This window comes from Anopheles gambiae, chromosome 2 (genome assembly GCF_943734735.2).
Source record: "Anopheles gambiae chromosome 2, idAnoGambNW_F1_1, whole genome shotgun sequence".
Lineage (NCBI taxonomy): Eukaryota > Metazoa > Arthropoda > Insecta > Diptera > Culicidae > Anopheles > Anopheles gambiae.
The window spans coordinates 53,102,308-53,123,176 of NC_064601.1; the positions used below are offsets into that span (position 1 = coordinate 53,102,308).

Consider the following 20,869-nt stretch of genomic DNA (forward strand, 5'->3'; position numbering starts at 1 on the left):
TACGCAGTGCATCCATTTTCCGCCAGGTGGCCACTCGTAATCGGATTATGGAAAATCCGGCCAACCGTTACCGACCTGGGGGTGCTGGCAGGTGGGGAAACGAATGGGTACTGCTCGTAAGACGCGGTGGCGGTCAAAGCACTGACGCGTCGTCATCGTCACGCGGGTATCGAGTATTGTTTTGGTGTGGCTTGTACCCGATCACACACGCAAATAGAGGGGAAACTGTTACTTTTCCTTCGCACATAAGTAGTTATTTTTTTACTATTGGCAATGAGGCACGCTCTATCAAATAGTGACAAACGGCTATCCGTAATAAAAGTATCCGGAGATCCAAGCTTTTTGGACAGTGGTTTAAACAATCTCGTTTTATGTTCACGTTTGCCGTGTCTTCTCTCGCTGTCCGATGCTGCTGAAGGTATACAAATGAAGCAGGTACCATGCAGATATATACGCAGGACAATACATCATGTTGCACAGCCTACGAGCTGACAAATAAAATGTAACACAATAAGATTTAACAGACACCTTAAAATCTTTATTATTATCTTAAAAAATAATAACATGCCCTTCGTGGGCTCAAGCCTCGTTTTGACCGTAGCAATCAACTGTGAGATTGATTCATAAAATACTACCCATTTTAATAAAATCAACAATGCATCTGCATAGCTGTTAGTCCAATGTAGGACTAAAAGTAAAAGTTTAATCTAAATTGTCTTGCACCTTGTTTTATTACCCGTTTTAGTGGAATCTTCTTCTTCTTCTACTTCTATTTGGCATAACGTCCTACGCGGACATGCAGGCCTATACAGGCTTTTGAGACTTAATTCATTACCACGTAGCCGGATAGTCAATCCTTGCTACGGGGAGACGGTCCATTCTGAACCCATGACGGGCATGTTATTTAGTTTTAGTGGTTTAGACAATGTATTGATTGTTAGCAATTTCATTGTCAGAATTACACTTCTTGATCGGCCTAAAGCCTGGGTTACAGTTCCAGTGAAATTGAACATGAATAATTCTATTATTTTTTCACCGGTAACAAAGCGGGGAATGACTAGGAAATGCATCTCATTTATTATTACAATATATTTTACAGTCCAAATAGTTGGAGAATTGAATATTCTTTCTTTTGGTGTAAGATAATCCATATTCTGATAAATATTTAATGAAATATAGCAATATACTAAAATTTCACGTTCACGCAAGTATAATACGACCTTAACGGTGGAACATTTCCATACAAGGCACATATTAGATACCAGAAGATTTAAAAATATATTATGCTTAATACCATTGCTTGTCGCAAAAGGAAAATCTTGAAATCAGGAATGTTTTGAAACACTACTTTTGACAGTAGAATGCATATATTCCAAATTTTTCAGTTTCATTTACAGAACTAAAGCTTAAATTTCAGAATATGTAACTTAAACAATTTTATGAGAACAAACCAATTTTGCCAAGAAATTATCGCGAATGGAATACATAAATATGAAGGTGTACCAGTGAGATATATGTGTTCAACATCCAACTTTGAGAGATCACATTAATTAATTATTTGGCACCAGTAATCAAATTATATAAACGAAATTGCCCACATACAGGCATCCAACATTGCGTCAATATTCTGCCCAGTCCCAGTAAAACAATGAATAAATTACTCCCCATACAATGCCTTCATTTTCTAACAAGCTATCTTGTTTCGCTATCACATTCCTACTTAAAGCTGTTCCTCGCTGCGTGCGTGTTTGAGTTTTATGATGTTGAAAAACTTCCCATCCCGTTCTCATCTCCCATCAAGTACCAACAAACAAAAAAATGACAAAGGAACAGAGACATCAGATATGAGCGCACAATCTGAGCCCTGAGTTTGATCCTAGCTGATTGTGCTCTATTTTATGACTTTGGCAAAAGTTCACTACACCAGCCACTGGCAACGATAAAACCGCAAATAAAAAAACAACAACAAAAAACTGTATGACCAGAATGAGGAAGAAAGAAAGGACCAACGGAGAAACAACGTTGATTGCGGGCTTCCGGAATGACCCCCAACTTAAGATTGATGGAGCTCGAACAAACAAAAAAAAATGAAAGAAACAGGAGACATCATACAATAAAGGAATAGTAGTGGAAAGTGGAACAAATTGGGACGAAGAACAGAAATGGAAGATGTGCATACACACACACATACAGAAAAAACAACATTATTAAAACTTGCCCGCCTCTTCGGTAAACGAAAAGCAGTATTCTCCAAGCAGTAGCAATATTAGTTTTGCAAGTCTCTCATGCCTTCGTAGGAGGGAAAATGGCGACGCGCACACAATCGGAAGCGTACAGGAAGGATAAAGAAAGCAAGGACTTTCATCGTTCTTTCGGCCTTCTGTGCAAGGCATCCGGGTAAATGGGAAGTCACGAAACGGCTGAATCCGAGCTAGGCATGGGGTTCTTCATCGAAGTTCTACGATGTGGTCTAGGGAATTGATTGTTAGTTTTCTCTAACGACGGGCGAGAACTCCAATTTAGTTGTCACAATCAGTTAGGGCGGTGTGGCCGGCTCATTCGATATGACGGCAGTATCCGGACGGCTTTGTGTCGGTTGTGGTTAATTACCATCAGGTAGGATTGCTTCAGCAAGTCTTTGAAAAGGTTTGAGTTTGTAGAGCGGGAGAAGTCTCTTACGAGCTCACTTGAACTGGTAAAATCGGGATACTTCTAGGAGTTGAAGGAATGGTTAAACTTTGCCGGTTTTAAATGCAAATTTAAATTACTTGAAACTTTGACGTTTTTTTATTTCTCTGACCGAGTACTTTCGCAAGAGCGTTCGGGAAGCTACAATAATGGAAATGAAGAAACCTTGCAGATACAGCTTAAACAATTCTTAAACAATTAAGAAGCATCACACAAAACTCTCGCCCTATCTTCATTTCCTTATTAAGTACGTAGATCCTTGCCTGGAAGAACAACTTTTGAAGCATTAAATATTTTTCAAAGCTAGTGAACCATGTTTACCAACTGTTCAACGAGCGGGAAGCTTAGCTCTGCAGCGACTTCAACGGAGAATTATCTTCAAATATTTACAAACCCTCACGGGAACTTTCTCTTCATTGTCTCTACAACCACACGTACACACACACACATGCTAACAAAGGCCATATTGAACGATTGTCGAAACTGCTTCTTGTTTGATTGCCCCTCCGATCTAGCTCGTTCTGTCATTGCAAGGATAACCAAGTAGTATCATACATGCAAATGTAGCGTTTTGGCTGTTTACACAAAGAAGGTTCTCCCTAGGTTCACTGCTGAGTGGCGAGCGTAATTGAGCGTCCGAATCAAATGTGTGAATTACGTTCGCTAGGAGCTACAGGTTCGGGGCAAAAGGGTTCGCAACTCAGTGGTAGATGTTGCGTACAATCAGCCCCATTTTCCGACGTTTGCCAGCGTAAGCCATCATCAACAAGGGAGGCGAATTCCCAGGACAAATTTATTCGCTTTCTTGTAAAATATTTGCTCAAAGCACGTAAGGTGCACCTTTTTGGATACTTGCACATATCCACGTACTACGAACGTACCTTACGAACACCATTCTTCGATTCAAGTCGTTCCAAAGCGGATATACCGGGCTGCTGAGAACGGCCTTTCTTACGCCCAAGCAACGTTGCAAGACAGTGTAATCTAGCGATATCCTTCTGTATGTAGAAATTTTGTAGTTACATCTGAATTGTGAAAAAAATACCAGAGTTGGTACTCGTGTACCAGAGTTGGTACGTGTGTGTGTGTGTGTTTGTGTGTGTGAAAAACATGAGCCCCACGAGAAATTGCTGCTCATCCATCATCTTGTACAGCCCACTCCGCACCCAGCCGCGAACGGTTGTTCTTGGATGTTTTTGTAGGGCCACTCGAGGAATCTTGGGACGATGAGTCAAGGATATGGAGCCGGCATGTTTGCAAATAAACATACTTTTAGCGCGCAAAACGCTTCACATTCTTCGGCCTTGTTCACGATGATTCCCCACAACCAACACCCCCCCACCACCCTCCGGCCTTCGTAATGATCGTACAGGATGCACAAGGCGAGCCGAATTGAAGTAGACCGGCGAGGCGAATTGCTCGATGGTCCCCCACTACCGGAATCTTCCATATGGTGAAGATGCTGCCCACGTGCGAATGAAAAGTGCTGGCGGAAGTTTTAAACAACAAAAAACAACAAAACCAGCAAGATGAAATGAGCACGTACCCCGAAGGTGTGTCTCTCGCAATTGCCGTGGAGGAGGTGTCGTCCGGACCTAAAACTCTGCATAAACGCTGTTCAGCGTGGCTTTAGCCGGGCACCATGGGACAAAAGTGGGAGGGAAGAAACAGCAAATGCATACATTCCTTCTGGAAAGCGGACCCGTGGACTGAAAGCAATCTACTCGCTTCCTGCACTTAATTTGGCCGCCGGCGGTAAGGAAACTTTTACTTTCCTTCTGCTACCGCTACACACAGCCATGCTCCTTCTGGATCCATTAAGGTGCTTCCCGCTCTTCCTCGCTCTGGTATCTGGTAGCCCATTTGTAGAATATAAAAAGAACAAGCTGATCCGTTGGTAGAGGATTCTTTGTACAAGATGGTACCCGAACGGGCACGGAAATGTCGGGAATTAAATTTTAATTTCAATCTTATCCAACCTCCCAGTCCTGTGTGGCACAAGCAGAGAGCTTCTTTTACAGTTTGCAGCTCCTAACGGATTCTGGTGGCGCAGCCTGCTGCAATGGTTTATTTACCTTTGTACATGTGCAGCAGCATCAGTGCATGCAGATGTGCAAAATCAACGTTTCGGTTGTGTAAAGCTTCGCGTTAGCTGCACTGAGTCAATAAGATCTCCCGTTGGAAGTTTGGTTTTGTCGTCTATCCGTAGAGCTGAAATGGAGTTTGGTCTTCCTTGCGTCCACTTTTATGTTATTTTCCTTCCCATATTGTGATGCTCAACTATCGTAGCATTATTTTCACATCACAAACAACACACACTCCAGCAACACCACTTATCGTGTGGAATGGAAGTTGTGTTTGTGTTCATAACTACTATCTCTAGACGCTATAAATATCTACAAGGTTGTCAGAAAGTTTCGAGATGCATTACATATCCTCTCAAGTCAACGAACTTTTGCACCTGGTGGATCCATGTGACAGGATAAGGGATGAGTTACTCCTTCCCATACGCAGCACACCAGGTTTGGATCATCTCTCGACAGGATGTAAATCGAGTTAGAAACACGATTACTGCCTTTGTCATGTCATAGAGCTTAACACCATGTCGGAACAGTTGAGGTGATAAAAAAGGTGCAACCACTCATCCCAAACATTCCCAACCAGGGAGAATGTAGGCGTCAAAACGTTCACCTCCTGTCAGGATTACGGAAAATCAAAAACGTCACAAGCTGACGTTCAACGGTACACGCTCACGTGTTGCATACTTACGATGGCTTCTTATTGATACACACGAATGAACGGACGAACTTGATGTTTATATGGCACAGGAAACGCGTGTTCCGATAAGCCTCGAATTGAATAGTGAACATTTCCTTTCAAGATGTAGATTGCTTTCGGAAATTGTACCTAATGTCGTCTCACAGCTTTATTCGTGTACGTGTTTATCATCATCTTCCATCATCAGCTGCACGGTCAGAAGAAAGCTTCCGGTTGAGACTGTTGTTTCTTGAAGCAACTCTTCGACTTCTCCACCACCTCACGTTCGTTTTGCTTCATCAGCTGCCGTCTCTTCACGACGCACTTTTCAAACTTGTCCACACGCCTCGTAAACTTGCTGGACAGGAAGGTCATCCTGTCGGCGAACGATTGCATCGATGCCGTGGTTAGCTGGGCCAGATTCGACACGGCACTGCCACTGCAGGCCAAGAAGCTGCGCCCAAAACCGGCATCCCGGTTCAGACAACCGTCCATCTTACGGTACGGTTCGCCCATCAGCTGTTGTGCTGCGTCTATTTCGCGCCGCTGCTCGGCCAAGTGGTCCGCCAGCTTGTCGTGACATTCTTCCACGTTCGTGCGCAACCGCTGCTCGTACTGGTCAATCTGGGCGTGCAGCAGTTTCATGCAGTGGTCCTCGTCCGGAAGGCACACGTCCCGGTACTCCACAAACTCGTTCTGGAAGTAGGTACGGATCTGTTCGTTAAGCTCGTCCATCTTGCGCTTTACCGCACGCATCGTCCGGTGGCGTAGGTGTTCAAATTTGGCAACGGCATCGTTGGTGTACGCCATCATGCGGCTCTTGATGCTGACCAGGACGCCGCGAACGTGTTGGCCGATCTGGAAGAGGTTCAGGCTGAAGAAGCCCGTGGTGAGCTTTTGGAACAGCTCGCCCAGATTCGGTCGGGAGATGTTTTGCACCACCATACGCGGAATGTCCGTTTCGTTTTCCAGCTTTTCGTGCAGCTCTAGCGGGTCGGTCGGCAGCACCTCCTCGACGCAGCTCGTCGGCTGTTCCGTGCGGATGTCTTCCTCGTCCAAAGGGTCTAGCGATCCGTCCGATGATTTTTGACTTGCCTCGAAGCTTCCATCGTTAAATTGCTGCAATGGAATCGGTTACAAAGCAACAGGACATTTTCCACCGATAGCCGACAATCCATCAACGTGAGCGGAGTTTGCTGACCTGAAATATGTCGACGTGTTTGACACCTGTCACTTGTGGCAACACCGTCAATCCTAGAGCAAGTGCTGCCGCTACCCAGACCGTCCCGAAACTCATTTCCTGGTCGATTCGAACGACACACTGTTGGCGATGATACGGAGGTATCCTGCTAGCTTCCGGTCAAAGCTCGTACTCACATCGCACTAGCAGACTAGAGCAGTGTACCAACCTTCGATAAGCTGTCTGCCAGACCATACTGCCCTTGTCTTCCACTAGCCGCGCATCTGCTCTGTAGAAACAGCAACAACTGCGCAAATAGTTGCACTGTGTCCTCATCCACAACGTCGTCCAGTTTGGTATTGACATTTCAATCATACTCCATTCCCTAACGCTTGCCAAACGTTTGCAAACGTTTGCCCATATATACACGCCATATACGTGTACCCGTGTGTGTATAGCTGTGCATATGTGGTCGTATCGTTACCGGGATAACTTTATTGCCCAACAACGCACAGCAACAGGGTCCGCCAGTTCGGGGTGTGCTGGTTAGTGCTTTGGTTTATCGATAACAGCCTCACGAGACACGGTAGCTTGTGGCCACCGGCAAAAGCCAACAAACCGACGGAAACAATTTCAACTGTCACCACAAAATGAAGCTGCCATCACGACGACCCACGGGCGCCGAAGGTGCCACTTGTTTTCGATACGCGTTCGGAATTTATTTCCCAGTTTGACACACAACGTGACTCGACGGCAACCGGCACCGTTTCCCCATCGGTACGCAATGAGCCTAGAGAGCCGCTCTCGTTCCAGCTTCAGACTTGTCACATTTTCCCGTCGTGTCTTTAACGGCGTGGGCTGCCTTTGAAATCACTGCGCCAAGGTTCAACGCGACAAATGGGAGGGTGGAAGTTTAGAAGACTTTGGAATAATAAAAAAAAGAAAGCCACATCGACCAAATCGAAACAAAGCTCCACGAGCAGTACCGTGCCGCGAGAAAGGTGATACAGAGTGACAGTTCAGGATGAAAGTTCACTTCCATGAATACCATTACATCGAATCGAACTGAACAATTCAATTTCCGGCCCGTCTGTCCCGAGGACCTGGAAATGGAAGCAACCGTAAGTAGTCTTACCGGGGGCACCGGCAATGTGCGCAGGAACGTCAGCAGCGAAGGAGTTTTCGATGGGCATAATTTATGCAGAAATGTTGTGATTTATGGATCGCCTCCAAAACACTCACACACCCAAACAAACACACACACACTCCCGGAGGAAATGGCGTGGGATGAAGTGGCTGTTATGGCTCTTTGGCATCGCTTATGTTCGATAGCTGGCCAGGGAAGGTCGTTGGTAGGGCTGTTACTTGTACAACAGACACACACACACACACGCCAAGGAAAGCTAATGCCACGGTTCACGATTGGACTGAGTGGAATTTATTTGACAAGCACAAACCCTCTGGAGAGCGTTCCCTGTGGTCGGTAGCTGGAACGTGGCCTCGTACACGCTGAGTGAGTGTTGATTTATCATTTCTACGATAAGCATTCACTTCTCCTTCTTCTGCTAGGTCGGAAGGAACGGAAGGATATTAGACGCAACCGCTAAAGTCTGAAGCGCGCTAAGCACAAAGTTTATAATCTAATGCAAATCAAAAGCAGGAGTGTGCTTGTTCCACATCATCGTGGCTCGATGCATCAACGGCTCTTTTACGCTGATCCTGATAGCGCGAAGAATCTCATAGGAACAACATACATACCCGTTTTCTGTTGAATATGACAACACTCTCGCAGCAAATATCTACTTAATATCATTCATGATTCATGCACATTTCCGAGGGAAGTAATTATGATTTTACCCAGCGGCGTCCCAGTGCCTCTTGCCACGATAAGCACAGTAAATCTGGAGCTTACAAAGCGCTTCCTAAGCTGGCTCTGCACCAACAGTGCAGCTGCTGCTGATGCCCTCAATCGCTCAATTACATATCGCAAGCACTGTTTGCGGAAAGCGCTACACAAATTATCACCCCGCTTCACAGGTTTCGTACAGCCTCACGTTTGCTGCGGGTACACCGCTTCCTGTTCTTCAAACAACCCCAAAAACAAAACATACCATCGACGACATGAAGAGCGAGTGTGTGCACGGTGTTCGGTTATGCTTGGATTCCGTTTCAATAAACCATCACACGTCGTGCTAACGAAGGGATTCCATCAACTTGTTATGCTAACGAAACAACGCCTCGACTATGTTTGCCCGTCCACGTGCTTTCATTTGCCGGTACGTTACACGGCCGTATGTGCTGCCCCGCAGCAGCAACAGCAGCAGCACACCGAGCGCAATGATCGAAATGAGTGGAAAGATTTCACAGCGTTAAGCGTTCCACAGCACGGTCCCAAAACCCTCCCAAGACATGGCCATTAATAAGCGAGACACGTCCCCGGGAACCTATCATGTCGGATCAGTCGAACTGGTTGTTCCGCTTTAGTTGCATTGCTGCCACACGGTTATGAGTTGGTATGGGCATGGGGCAACTGCTCCGTTTCCTGGTAGAACGTTTCATGTGAACTATAAAAATGGTGCTTTATGCTGGGTCGCATCTGCCCAAACATGGAACGGTCCAAGCGAATCGCATCCCGTACGCTTTTCTCTACGGCGAAAGAAAGTGTCCCCACCCGACGACCAGAGACAGCGTAGGAAACCGTTTGAAGAATCCTACCAATTAGTAATGTGGCCGCCCTTAAGCGTCCCGGGATCTTGCGCTGTCAAGAATCTCAATGAGCCAGCGGCCCATCGTTTCAGCCAACGGGAGCACGGACTTTGTCTGCGTTTCATTGTAATTCTTCGGTATCAATTTATTGCTCCCCCGTCGGACACTTGCCCCGAGGAAGACTTGGCACCGTAACGCGTAACTTTCAGCAGTACCGGCAGCAGTAGTAGCACCAGACCTGACGTTGTCTGCCACAAAGCTGTCGGATACGTTGAATGTGTGCTGCGGTCGGGGTCACGACGCTGTTCCGAGCTTGCAAGCGAGTGCTTTACTCGAAGCGTCCTAACCTTTGAACTGTAATGTGAAGAGGGTCCTCCTTTAAGAACGACACGAACGAAACGAACCGCACCCGACAAGGGAGAGGCCATTAATTCTTCTCGCTCCCATTCATTCTATGCGATGGCTTTGGTCGGCGTGGTCCCGTTCACACGCAGACGAACGGTGGAGTTATGTACGCGCCAAGACCATAGAAATTGTACGCAAGATTAAACCTCTTTTGAGGGCGAAGAAAGTACGAGTCCACTCGTTTATAACACGCTCGGTTTTCATTCATTGTTGTGCGGTGTCGGAAGCCGTCAAGTTGACAGCCCTCGGTACCCTGCCGTACATAGCCGTAGGATCATGGTAGCGTAACCATCCTCGACGTCGAAAGCCTCCCGACGAAAAGAAAACGAAAGTAGTTGTCTTGGTCCAAGTACGTTGCCTCGGTCGCAGTCGCTAACGGGTATCGTAGGCTTTGAGTGTAAGCATAGAGCTAATGTATTCACAATACCAGCGATGGCGCTTAAGAACGAAAGATAGAAAGATAGAGAAACGGAGACTACCGTGCCACACGGAACCGGATAGTGATGCTTTGACTTATGTTCCTTTCAACTCATGTTCAGTTTGTGTAAGCGATTGATCACATTAAAGTATTGCAACTGCCAGTTTGCTGACTTTCAATCGAAATAATGTGGTTCCAGTCTTGCAGAACTATTTATACACATATCAATACCAACAAATACAAAATTATTATCATCATCAAATGTATTTAATCCCATTGTCCATGGTTTAAATATTATTTTAAATTGAAAAGCTAGCCACATTGCTGCAGCCATCCAATTTCACACCAACTGGGAAATGGAAATGAGCAAATATCGTGGATTTCAATTACTGACTTTGATTGCATTACCCCTTGCAATGGAACAATTTGAAATTACACTGGCCAGAGAACATGAGATTAAAATTTGAAATTTAATTCCCACCATCCCAAAAACCCATCCGCCATTTTCCACCATCCCAAAACCCAGCCAATCAGCTAAACACGTCAGAAACGGTATCGTTGGTAAATGGAATAGCTGTTTCATAGCGATAAATAAGCCTGCTCCTTTATCCTCACCACTACCCGTCAATCACAGCTCCATGTCAATAAAATCAGTTACATCGAATCAGTTGCTTTCTAACAGATCGTCTGCTTCCCCGGGATCGGGTCTAAAAAGCCTCGTTCGAGGTGTATGCTATGCATCCCGTGATCGATGACAAAGTTGCTCGCGGGAAGTTGCTGGAAGTCCCGTGACATTTAATTAAATGTGCCATCCTCTATAGACCAATCTGATGCCGATAATGCCCTTTTGATGAGTAGTGCGCAAAGTGCGAACAGCATCGCTCACATAATGTGAGTCATTTCCCTCTTCTCATACCGACCCACCCCAAACCGTCTCTTTGCACTATGGTTTCTTTCGGCTGCCGTGGAATAAAAGTGACAGCTTTCAATCATACGCGTTTCGCAAACTCTTCACAGATAGATAGAATCGCTCGTCGTTGGGTGCGCACATGCAGCCTTACAGAGCACAAGCCTTACTCCCACGAGGGAAGATTATCGTGCGATTTGCGAAAGCTTAACCTCGATATTGCCGCCCGATGGGACACGTGAACCAACAATCCCGGCCGCTCCGTGACTACCGTACGAAACGGAGACGCTTTTGCGGTTTACCCGAAGGTACGTTGGGAACATGATTACCGAGGGTTTATTAGACCAAGAGAAACGCAACCAAACACACACACACACATACACACACACACGCACACACACATGCACCCACACCCACACACACACACACACCAATTAACAAGCATTTGTGGTGAAAGCAAACAGATTGTGGAGAGCATGCCAGGAAGGGGGAGATTTCAGTTTCGTACGAATAATCTAACCTCATTTCCGCGCGTATTATGTACACCATGCGGGGATGGTGCGAAGGATACGCGAAATGCCATAATTCCGCACAGTTAAACTGCCGCAGAATATAAAGATAACATCAATAATGTTCCCAAACGCCACACAAAAGAAGACGTACGGGTTCGCACAGACGCAGGTGGAACGATAACGATCATTGTTAATGGGCAGCAATAAAAGGGGTTTTCTGCTTGTCACATCGTAAACATAACGCAACGCACGCCTGAACGGTATCGAATTGGCTGCTAATGTTTGCTAAATGTTGCAAGATTTGTCATTTTGTGTAATTAGGAAATACGCTGCACAATCAACCCGTTTATTCAGTGAACTTTATTGAAGTGCCCGAACAATACTTGTGAGTTATCACAAATCTATTATGGAAAATAAATAAAGATTTGATTTTGTCAGAAAAGAGTGAACAGAAAAGAGATGTAGGTATGTTTTACCTTACGAATATCGAATGTACGATGGTAGAGATAGAGTGAGATTAGGACTGAATATGCAACAAAATCCCTGTTATTAGTTTAAGATAGAAAGCGGACATTTCGACATGTCAGTGAGGCAATTATTTTTTTATCTGTTTAAATGTTTGCTGTTTTTTTTCTAAGCTTCAGGATAGTTTGGCGTGTGGTTTTTTTATGGATTGTTGCCAGTATCGTTAAAGGCCCGAACGTTATGATCTTTCTTCGAACGAAAACAAGAACGCCCTGCCTCAAACGCAAACCAGAAGTTTTCGAACAGAAATCAAACTGTCATGTTGCAGTAATAAGTTGCTCAATGCAACAAATCAACGTTACATCCAATGAACCAACCCATTCAACCAAATGCAATGCTTCGGACTAAATGCCCGTAAAGCGGGAAACAGAATCCTTGAGAATTGGACTGCCCTCAGTCGATGCACCTCAGGGGAGAGCACTGCACTTGCATCGGTGTAGCATGAATCAAGTGCAACGTACGTCTGAGATTGCAGTTTGCCGAGGACCACACGTTCGTCGGGCCAAGCATTCCACTTCTCGTTAGTTAAGTGCTTGTAAGCAGGCAGATTGAAAACCCATTTCAGTCACTAGCGACCGACACTTGTGAAGCGTATTTAATGCAATGAGTGTAATTAAGTTTCGCCCCACTTTCGTACGTGACTGTGCGTGTTTGTGCGTGTATGTGCAATCGAAGCTTAGACCTAGCGAGTCGGGGCGAGAATCAGAACTGGCTAGAGAAAATCCAATCAGCAGCCCGTAAGGAAGGGATGTTTTATGAGAAATGTAACGTTTTTTCACTCACACAGCCCCCTACCATTTTCAGGAAGTTCTACCAATACTTTACCTTAACTGATGTCTTGATTTTGATGGCAGTTGATTTGCGCTGTACGTGTGATACAGCAAAAGAACAGAACTCACCATGTTTACCGGAAGTGATTCGGGACATGCTTTGTGCGGTTGCTAGTTCTATCGGTGTGGCCTGATGTGCCATCAGGCGAACATTTCCAGCGAAGCGATCAACTATGCGATTACGGCCATCTACGCCAACGTGTAATCGTTTGGTGCCTTTAGAACCAAAGAAAGGCACATTCCCCTCTGGCTTTGTTCTAGGTCAATCAGCATAACCTCAGCCATGCATCACTAATTTTAAACGGATACTGCGTTTCCACTCTCTGCTCAGTGGGTCGCACTGCGTTGGTTTCGAGCTTTGATTGTGTTGCTGTAGAAACACTCGAATTATGGTTCAACAATTTTATGCGAGATTTAGGTTCGGATCGACTCTGCCTGTGCACGCTGCTATCAAATATTTCCATACCTGTATATCTAACGCCCGCTGAGGTTGGGTTTCCGAGTGCATACAACAAGTTTTTTTTACAGTAGAGAGCGGATAAAAACCCTAAGGCATGAGCTCAATGCTTCGAAGAGTTCTTTTTTTGCACTTCCACTAATACATAGAAAATGAAGATAAGCAAAAGCCAAACGTATCATGGCAATATCCATTTTGAATGAGAAAGCATCGTAAAACAAACCAATCACCTTCGTGATATTATTTTTCGATCGCCACTGTACGAGTATCCTTTACCGAGGTTTTCTGGAGCCAGGTAGGAAAATGTGCTTGTTATTTCTGACCTGATGCCTCACCATTAAATCGCTTCCAATCTCACCCAACACCGTTGGTAGAGGATGGTGAGGCAGGTGAGTACACTTGACTCAGCCGGTTTACAATTTGCTTTCATCTCGTTCATTCTATTCCAGGTTTGACAGGGCGCTCTTCAGCCACTCTGGAGTTGAGTGTCTACCGTTTGAAGATCCTTATTTCATCCGAGAGTTGGAGTACGAGCCACGGGTGAGTGTGTTAAATCAAATCAAGCCGTGTGAAAATGGAAAGGATGCACAAGCATAGCAACAAAACACTCACTCAAGAATAACGAAGCGAAGCACAGCGGTAGGACAAAACAGGATGGCACATTTTTTAATAAATTTACCATGGGAATCTTGTATCATGGCCGTCACTCGCGCTTATTTTAATTACATATTTTTGCATTTTCATAGTATCATCGCTTGTAGATGCTATAAACTACGCAATCAATCTAGCATCTATCTAAAAATATCACTTGAAACTCTTTAACGCAGCCAGACTAACACGAAAAAAATAAAGTTTACTTTACCTTCCTCGTGCCTTTCCCTGATGAAAGTGTTTCGTGCGAACTGAGGCTGTGGGAAGGAAAATGGACCCACACTTCGCAGCGCCCTGCTATTGATTACCATTTTTCAGTGCTACACTTGCTACCGTAAACATGGTGAGTGTATGTGTGTAAGTCAAACGGAAAGTCTTTCAACGACACAAATGAAAAGTTACGAAATCAATCAGAGAACATGGCTTAAGAAACTCCATGCTCGCACACTAAACCAATTACGACGACAAATTGAGTAAAAGTGGTTCTTGTTCTCGTTTCACAAAGCACGAAACGGTCAGGCGAATCTCTCCCAGCGGTGGTCTGTTTCCATCAACGAAAATGTGATTGATATTTTATGAATCCCGCCCCGGGGAACTAATTTCACTGAGCCTTTATTGCTTCCGACCCGAGGCAATCGACAAACTCTTCACCGCTCCCTACCCGTACCCACGAACACGGTTTTCCGTCGCTTTGAAGAAAACCTTGCAAAGATAAACGAACGAACGGAAGGACGACCAAGAAATTAGAAGCAAAAGTATTCGAAGAAGCGTGAAGTATGCAATCACAGTCCATTGCAATGAATAACGTTTGAATTGACAGTTGCATTTTCGCCTGCACATACAATTTGCGGTAACGATATCTCGTGAAATGTATCAATTCTGCCAAAACCCACCACACAAGCATCAAGAATGAAACCAAATTATGATTCCTGTAAAAACTGTCCTGGGATGAGCGATTCTGTGGAGCTTAAAAATTTGCATCGCAAAATGTATTCTTGGTTCGAAACGATGAACAAGCGTTGCACAAACTGTATGTATCTTTTTGGACAGTAAAAAAAAACACAATATAAACGCGCAAGACGAAAATAGAGCACATGGACGAAGCATGTAGAAGCACAGTCCAATTCTCAGTGCAACGATTCGGAAGCACTGTCCTAAATGTGTGGAAAACGGCTCAACGATGCATATGACGGGTGCAAATGCATCCGACGTTAACGAATGCCGGACAGACACAGTTTGCAGAAAAGAATAAAATAGAAAAAGCGATTTTTCTCTGCATCTAGCTACATGCTATTTGCATGGATATCCATAACTGAATTTTTTTAGTGTTTGTCCCCACATGGCTAGTGTACACTATGTGGAAATATTGAAATTCGACGTAAAAAAAATACGCATTTTTATTAAGCACAGGAGCTTTTTTATTGCAGAAAAATGCAACGAGTTTGTGGTTGATAAAAACACAACCGTTACATCACACGATGAATACATTTCGTGACGACAGAAGTGTATACGAATTTTGGACGTAAAACTTCACTATAATGTGTTACCGGCAGCTTAAGTAAAAGGATCTTCTCAACAGATGAATAAACATATCCGACTGTAACTGAACCCCAGGCCCATTCATGCTAACCGAATGGTACACCCGTGACCGACTCTTCTTGAAAAGCCCTTCCCATTGGTGAAGACGAGCTCTCGAAAGGTTTCCACATCAACTTCGAATCGATCCAAGTGTTAGTCGAAGAAGTTCTTCGAGTGGCGAGGAAGACTTTCGCCAAGGTCGAGAGCCCTGCGAGGACTTTGGTTTGGTAGGCCACAGCCACAGAACTGAACAGCTGAAAGCAAAACCATCGCCACCATCATCGTCGCTACTTTTGCTAGCAATCTTATCCTTTGCTCCATGAATAATTCATACAACCGCAGCGCAGAGACGATCGTATAGAGGGAGCCAACTGGGGCCGAGAACTGGAGGAAAAACGGTTATTAGGGATCAAGGAAGGGCTCCCAAAGGCAACGACTGCTACCGGTTACGCTAATGAAGCATCCTAACCACGGCACCCTAACAGTCCGAATACTTCCTTACAGGCTCTCGGTGACGTTTCCTATGCCGCTCGTTATCACCCGAAACGAGCACAGTCGAAACCGGCACCAACGAGTGTGTCGTCCTCCCGGGGCTACGTCAAGCGGGACGATTTGATGGAGCAGAAATTCGCTGCTCTTTTCGCTGTCGATTTGTCGGCGACAGGAGCTAGCTCTCGTCGCCCTGAAACCATTTGCACTGGAGTAGATGTTATGTGTGACGAGGTGCTAGGAGAATGCCAATGTTCATCATTTCAAAATGTCCAATATTCGATAATGGGACAGTCATTGGTTTTGCATCGTCATAAGTTTATAGATGGTAGATGGTTGTGTTCCATTGTGAAGCTGCCACTAACCAGGCAATGAGCTGGAAGCTACTGAAACATTCCTAGCCGCCATCAACTGTCTTTTCATCCCAACTAATGAAGCGCGACACAATGGTAAGGCTAGCCAAATCCCAAGCTCTACGAATGAAACAGGAGTTAGTTACTCATTGGAATGCAAATGCCCGGTCGGAATGGGAGCTTTTGTTCGTTCAAACCACATTGTTTCATACCCAATTCGAGTATATCGGATCCTTCGTTAATTAAAACACGTTCACCTACACCACGTCCTGTCATAACGCTTTTGGTGGTGTAAGTGCATACATCTCTACTAGGTAAGCGGATATATTGTCCATGGAAAACTAACTAAGCTGTTTCTTTTTTATCTATATGTCCATTCTAAACTCAACACGTCCATGTGCACACATTCCACATAGTATTATATTGTACATGCAGGACGTCCACACGGGAGCATTCTTCATGCCAGCGCTGACTAACCGGTCAGCAGGAAAACGTTACACAAATTTCTCTATGGCCCCCGACTCATTTCCCGTTCACGGAAAGATTCTATGTGGCATTTTCCCTATGCTGTTGTATCCGTCCCACACGTGATTTATGATTTCCAACAGAGTAAATTTGAGTTACTAATGCAAATAGTGATGTTAGAATGTGTTTGATTTTTATAAACTTAGTGACGAACTTAAAGTAATTAACTAACAGTATGGATTTGCATGGCGTACATTCTATATTTATATTTTCTTCTCTCACAGTTCTTGTGAAGCAAACATGAATTGTGTGAAGCACGTTTGAAGAAAATAAACCCTTGCAAGGGAATTATATCTGTTTCGATACAATCATTAATTGTAGTAACACTATCCATGTCTGGAATGCGAACTATAAGATAAAATGTCTAAATTTATCCTCTGATATGTGCCAAACAGGTCCTTCAGCCGTATTATCTCGCTGCGCTCTCATGATGATGGTTTTATCGGTCCGATCAGGCTAGAGTTCAGCAACGTAGCGTTATCTACCATCGTTTTATGCTTCTCATCCCCTCCACACTACCAGTGCAAACACCACTACGCCAAAGTCAGTCTCTGCCTTTTACCATCCTACACCGTACCCTCACGGCACCATCGTTGGACTAGGCGCCAACTCCACTTATCAAAAAGGGTTCATACTCGAATTCGCCTGTTTCACGCATGTGTGTGAGTATTTGTGTAACATAGCTGGGGACAACTGGACGCCAAACTTGTCTCCTGTTTGATGGCGAACCAAGCAAGCGAATGAACAGATAGCAACTATAAGGTGCTGCTCTGGTCTAGCCCGAGACATCGAAAATGGGTTTCCCTAGCACACAATCAGGGATCCTCTCTTGTACCAGTGGTAAACAATAAATAAATAAATGCAGAGCGCTCTTCACACGTACGAATGTGACACCGGTTTTATCGACAAGTTTTGATGAGCACTATTATTGGCAAACTTTTTTACTCGCAACAATCACCAAACAGCCGTTGTCGAACTTTACAGCGGTGGTGTGGACAGTTTTTGGAGCAATATTTAGATGCCTGAACGAAGCTGAAATGTAATCCCTGCTGGATACCTTTACAATGCAATCATCCAATAGTTTCCCTTTCGAGGAACGATTCTCCCTGTTTTCTCTGCAGCTTCTGTGACATGTTCAATATCGGGAGAAACAGCTTTCGCATGCTCGCAATTTAATTGACATTCTCAGCAAAGCAGTAAGCGCTACCTTCCTGCTCATGACATTCTCCAACGATTGAATAGAGCGTGAGTTTGCAGTTTGTAATGGTGCAGGTTATGGAAAGCAATTGTATTGAATGGAAGAATGACGATGTATTTCCGATTTTCGCCAGGTATCACTACAGCTATGAACTTTCGAACATCATCGACAGGACGCAGCAGCTGTGATCGAAGAACGTGGAGCACGTGTACTGCATGACGAGTTCAAAATGTAATGATTCCTTGAACGTCTCCTACGTAGAAGATGCAATTTTGAACATCATCCATTTGGGGACAAACACATTCGCACTCCAATAAATTTGCTCCGCTTTTTTTTTACTTTCCACCCCTTAAGGACTAGCTTGTGCAAACGCCTTTTACCCAACCGTATGTAGCGCGTCCGTTGTGTAGTGCGTGTTTCCATGGTTATCGTGCACTTTGTGAGATGACTACAGGATGACACTGTTTGCCATGCCTGCAGACACGTTCCATTCCATTACCGACCTACCAAGGCAATGGGAAAGATAAGCTTCCGGCGGCAGTCTTCGCACTTTCTGCTCCGCTTCTCCCTTTCCGCGCGTTCCCCCCGCAAGATGATGCTATGTCGTTTTTTCTCGTCTGCCTCTGCTTTCTATAAAAATCGGCTCTTTGTATACGCAGGATTTCCGGCATCGTACGTACCATAAACCATCATCTGCTGAATTTACTACGCGAAGCTTGTTCGTTCGCCATCCTATTCCGTCGTTGTTCGCTAAACTCTCATCTTATTGCCCCAAAAATTGTGTGTGTTTTTCGCGTGAAGTACGATGTGGGAAAACACGCGAAGATAGAAAAAAACCGTTGTCTTCCAATGACAAAAGAGCCCAAAATGTTGTGGAAGGTTCGGTTACGTTGCACAGCTCGAGCTCGTATAGCGTGTGCCTCGGGCCTCACATGTGCCTCCGTCTAATGCCATACGCTAGGGAAAAGCGCGGGTATGGGTGGACGGTGAAAATGCGAGAAAATTGATATCCAACGCGATCTCTACTTATCAGTGTTTATTGCGACTAAGAGCCTGGGCAAACAACATATTCACGTGCGTTGGCTTTGCGCGCTGGATGGACGAGCTTGAGCAGAGGCAGAAAATCCAACCACTGCAGCTGGTGCTGCCCACTGAAAACGAACACGAAGACCAAGACCGGAATTGATGACCTCGCGTGTAAATATGGCCGGTCCGTTAATCACCGCCAAGGATAAGAAACCCGAGCAAAAGCCAGATCCAGATACATATTGCCTGCCAAACAAAGACTCTCCGTTGCTGGAGAGTTTTGCGCGCTCGGATGAACTTTTCCCAATTCTTGCCGGCCAAATGTAACGCAAATGTGCCACAAATAATGCTGGAATGGAAAAGTCTTCCGCTAGCATAGCAATTCCATCTGGTGCCGGCTGAGGTAAATTATTTCATTAAAATTTGTCACATTAATTTCAGTAATAAGATTACCATTCTCTCAGCCTCGAGGCATATCGCCGTAAGCGTCGCCGTTTTCTTTCCCTTTGTGACAGTATTTTTAGCACCTTTGAAGCCACTTTCGTTTGAACATTTATCAAATTAGCTCCAGATTTTGGGGGGACCTGGGCTCTGCACACTCGACAAGAGATTCCTACGGTAAAGGTAATGTAATGTGTTTGTGGAAAACCTGCTCGGCCATAGGGAGGCAGAATTTTGATGGAAATTTACCAACATTGATGCTCAAAAAGGTACCTTTAGTACGGTGAGCTGGTGAGAACGGATGGTACACTGAATGGTTCATTAGCTTGGGAAAATAGCACCAGGTAAACAGTGTCCTTTGAAAAAGAAAATGTTTCCAGCCTCGGTGTCCCACCCACACAATTTGGACCAAACTTCTGCCGGTTTTTTTTGTAAAGTCCCTCATCAATATGCACACAGCCCCAAGTTTACTTTCCGACATTCTGCCCCAGTGACAGCTGTCTTTGCACGCTGTTCGTTCGGTTCTTTGACTGTGTTTTCTCTTCGGATTTGTTGCTGTTTCACAAACAAAACACTGCTTGAAATGGTTTCCGGTTCCCATTACCGTTGAACAATGTCCGACAAGCTTCTGTTGGCTGATGGTTTGCTTACAACGTGTCCTTGAGCGAAACCGTCGCGATAAAGCGCGTAAAAATAGGTGACTTACAAACTGCTGCAAAAGTCAGTTACAGGCCTTGGAGCTATTCAAAGGCCCGCCCGTAATGTTTGCCTATTTTTTTCGGAATTTAAACATTGGAAAGGAAAGTAGCCCACAAGCTTGGTTATGAATGTGGAGGGAGCATTTTAATTTTGTAGATTTAATAAATTGGAACGTCCCACACAGTTTCGGCACCAACATAATTGGATCGTTTGTTGATCGCTGGTGGGGCGCTGTATAAACAAAAGATGGTTAGGTTGTGGTAGGAATACTCCATAGATTTTCAAACAATTTCACCATTGTTTAAACATTCATTTTAAAACGAGGATCAAAAACAAATGAGCAACTGATAACCTTTTTCGGCTTAAACCGATAAATAAGCTGCTAGTTGTACTAAAATTGAAATTTTCAAGCTTCTGCATTTAGTACCAAAAAAAAATTCGAAAGTATTGTTTGTATTACACGTTTCAAAACAATACAACGCTTAAACTCAATGAAATTAAACATCAAAACCATCTACACTACT

At 44.6% G+C, this 20,869-nt stretch overlaps 2 protein-coding genes across 3 annotated transcripts in view; both read right to left on the reverse strand.

Moving 5' to 3' along the window:
* The window catches only part of LOC1274480 (uncharacterized), a 47,286-nt gene that overhangs the window by 19,602 nt on the left and 6,815 nt on the right, over positions 1–20,869 (reverse strand). The window lies entirely within an intron of this gene.
* Positions 5,573–6,885, reverse strand: LOC1274481 (uncharacterized). The gene is made up of 2 exons (XM_313612.3): positions 6,647–6,885; positions 5,573–6,564 (listed from the first exon to the last, which is right to left on the reverse strand). The coding sequence occupies exons 1-2, from the start codon at positions 6,740–6,742 to the stop codon at positions 5,662–5,664; spliced, it is 999 nt and encodes a 332-aa protein (XP_313612.2). The 5' UTR covers positions 6,743–6,885; the 3' UTR covers positions 5,573–5,661.

Bases quoted from the DNA above. Each gene is read 5' to 3' on its own strand.
- LOC1274481 (XM_313612.3), bottom strand. From the start codon at position 6,742: ATGAGTTTCGGGACGGTCTGGGTAGCGGCAGCACTTGCTCTAGGATTG. The intron at 6,565-6,646 runs GTCAGCAAACTC...ATTCCATTGCAG, and splicing joins AACACGTCGACATATTTCAG to CAATTTAACGATGGAAGCTT.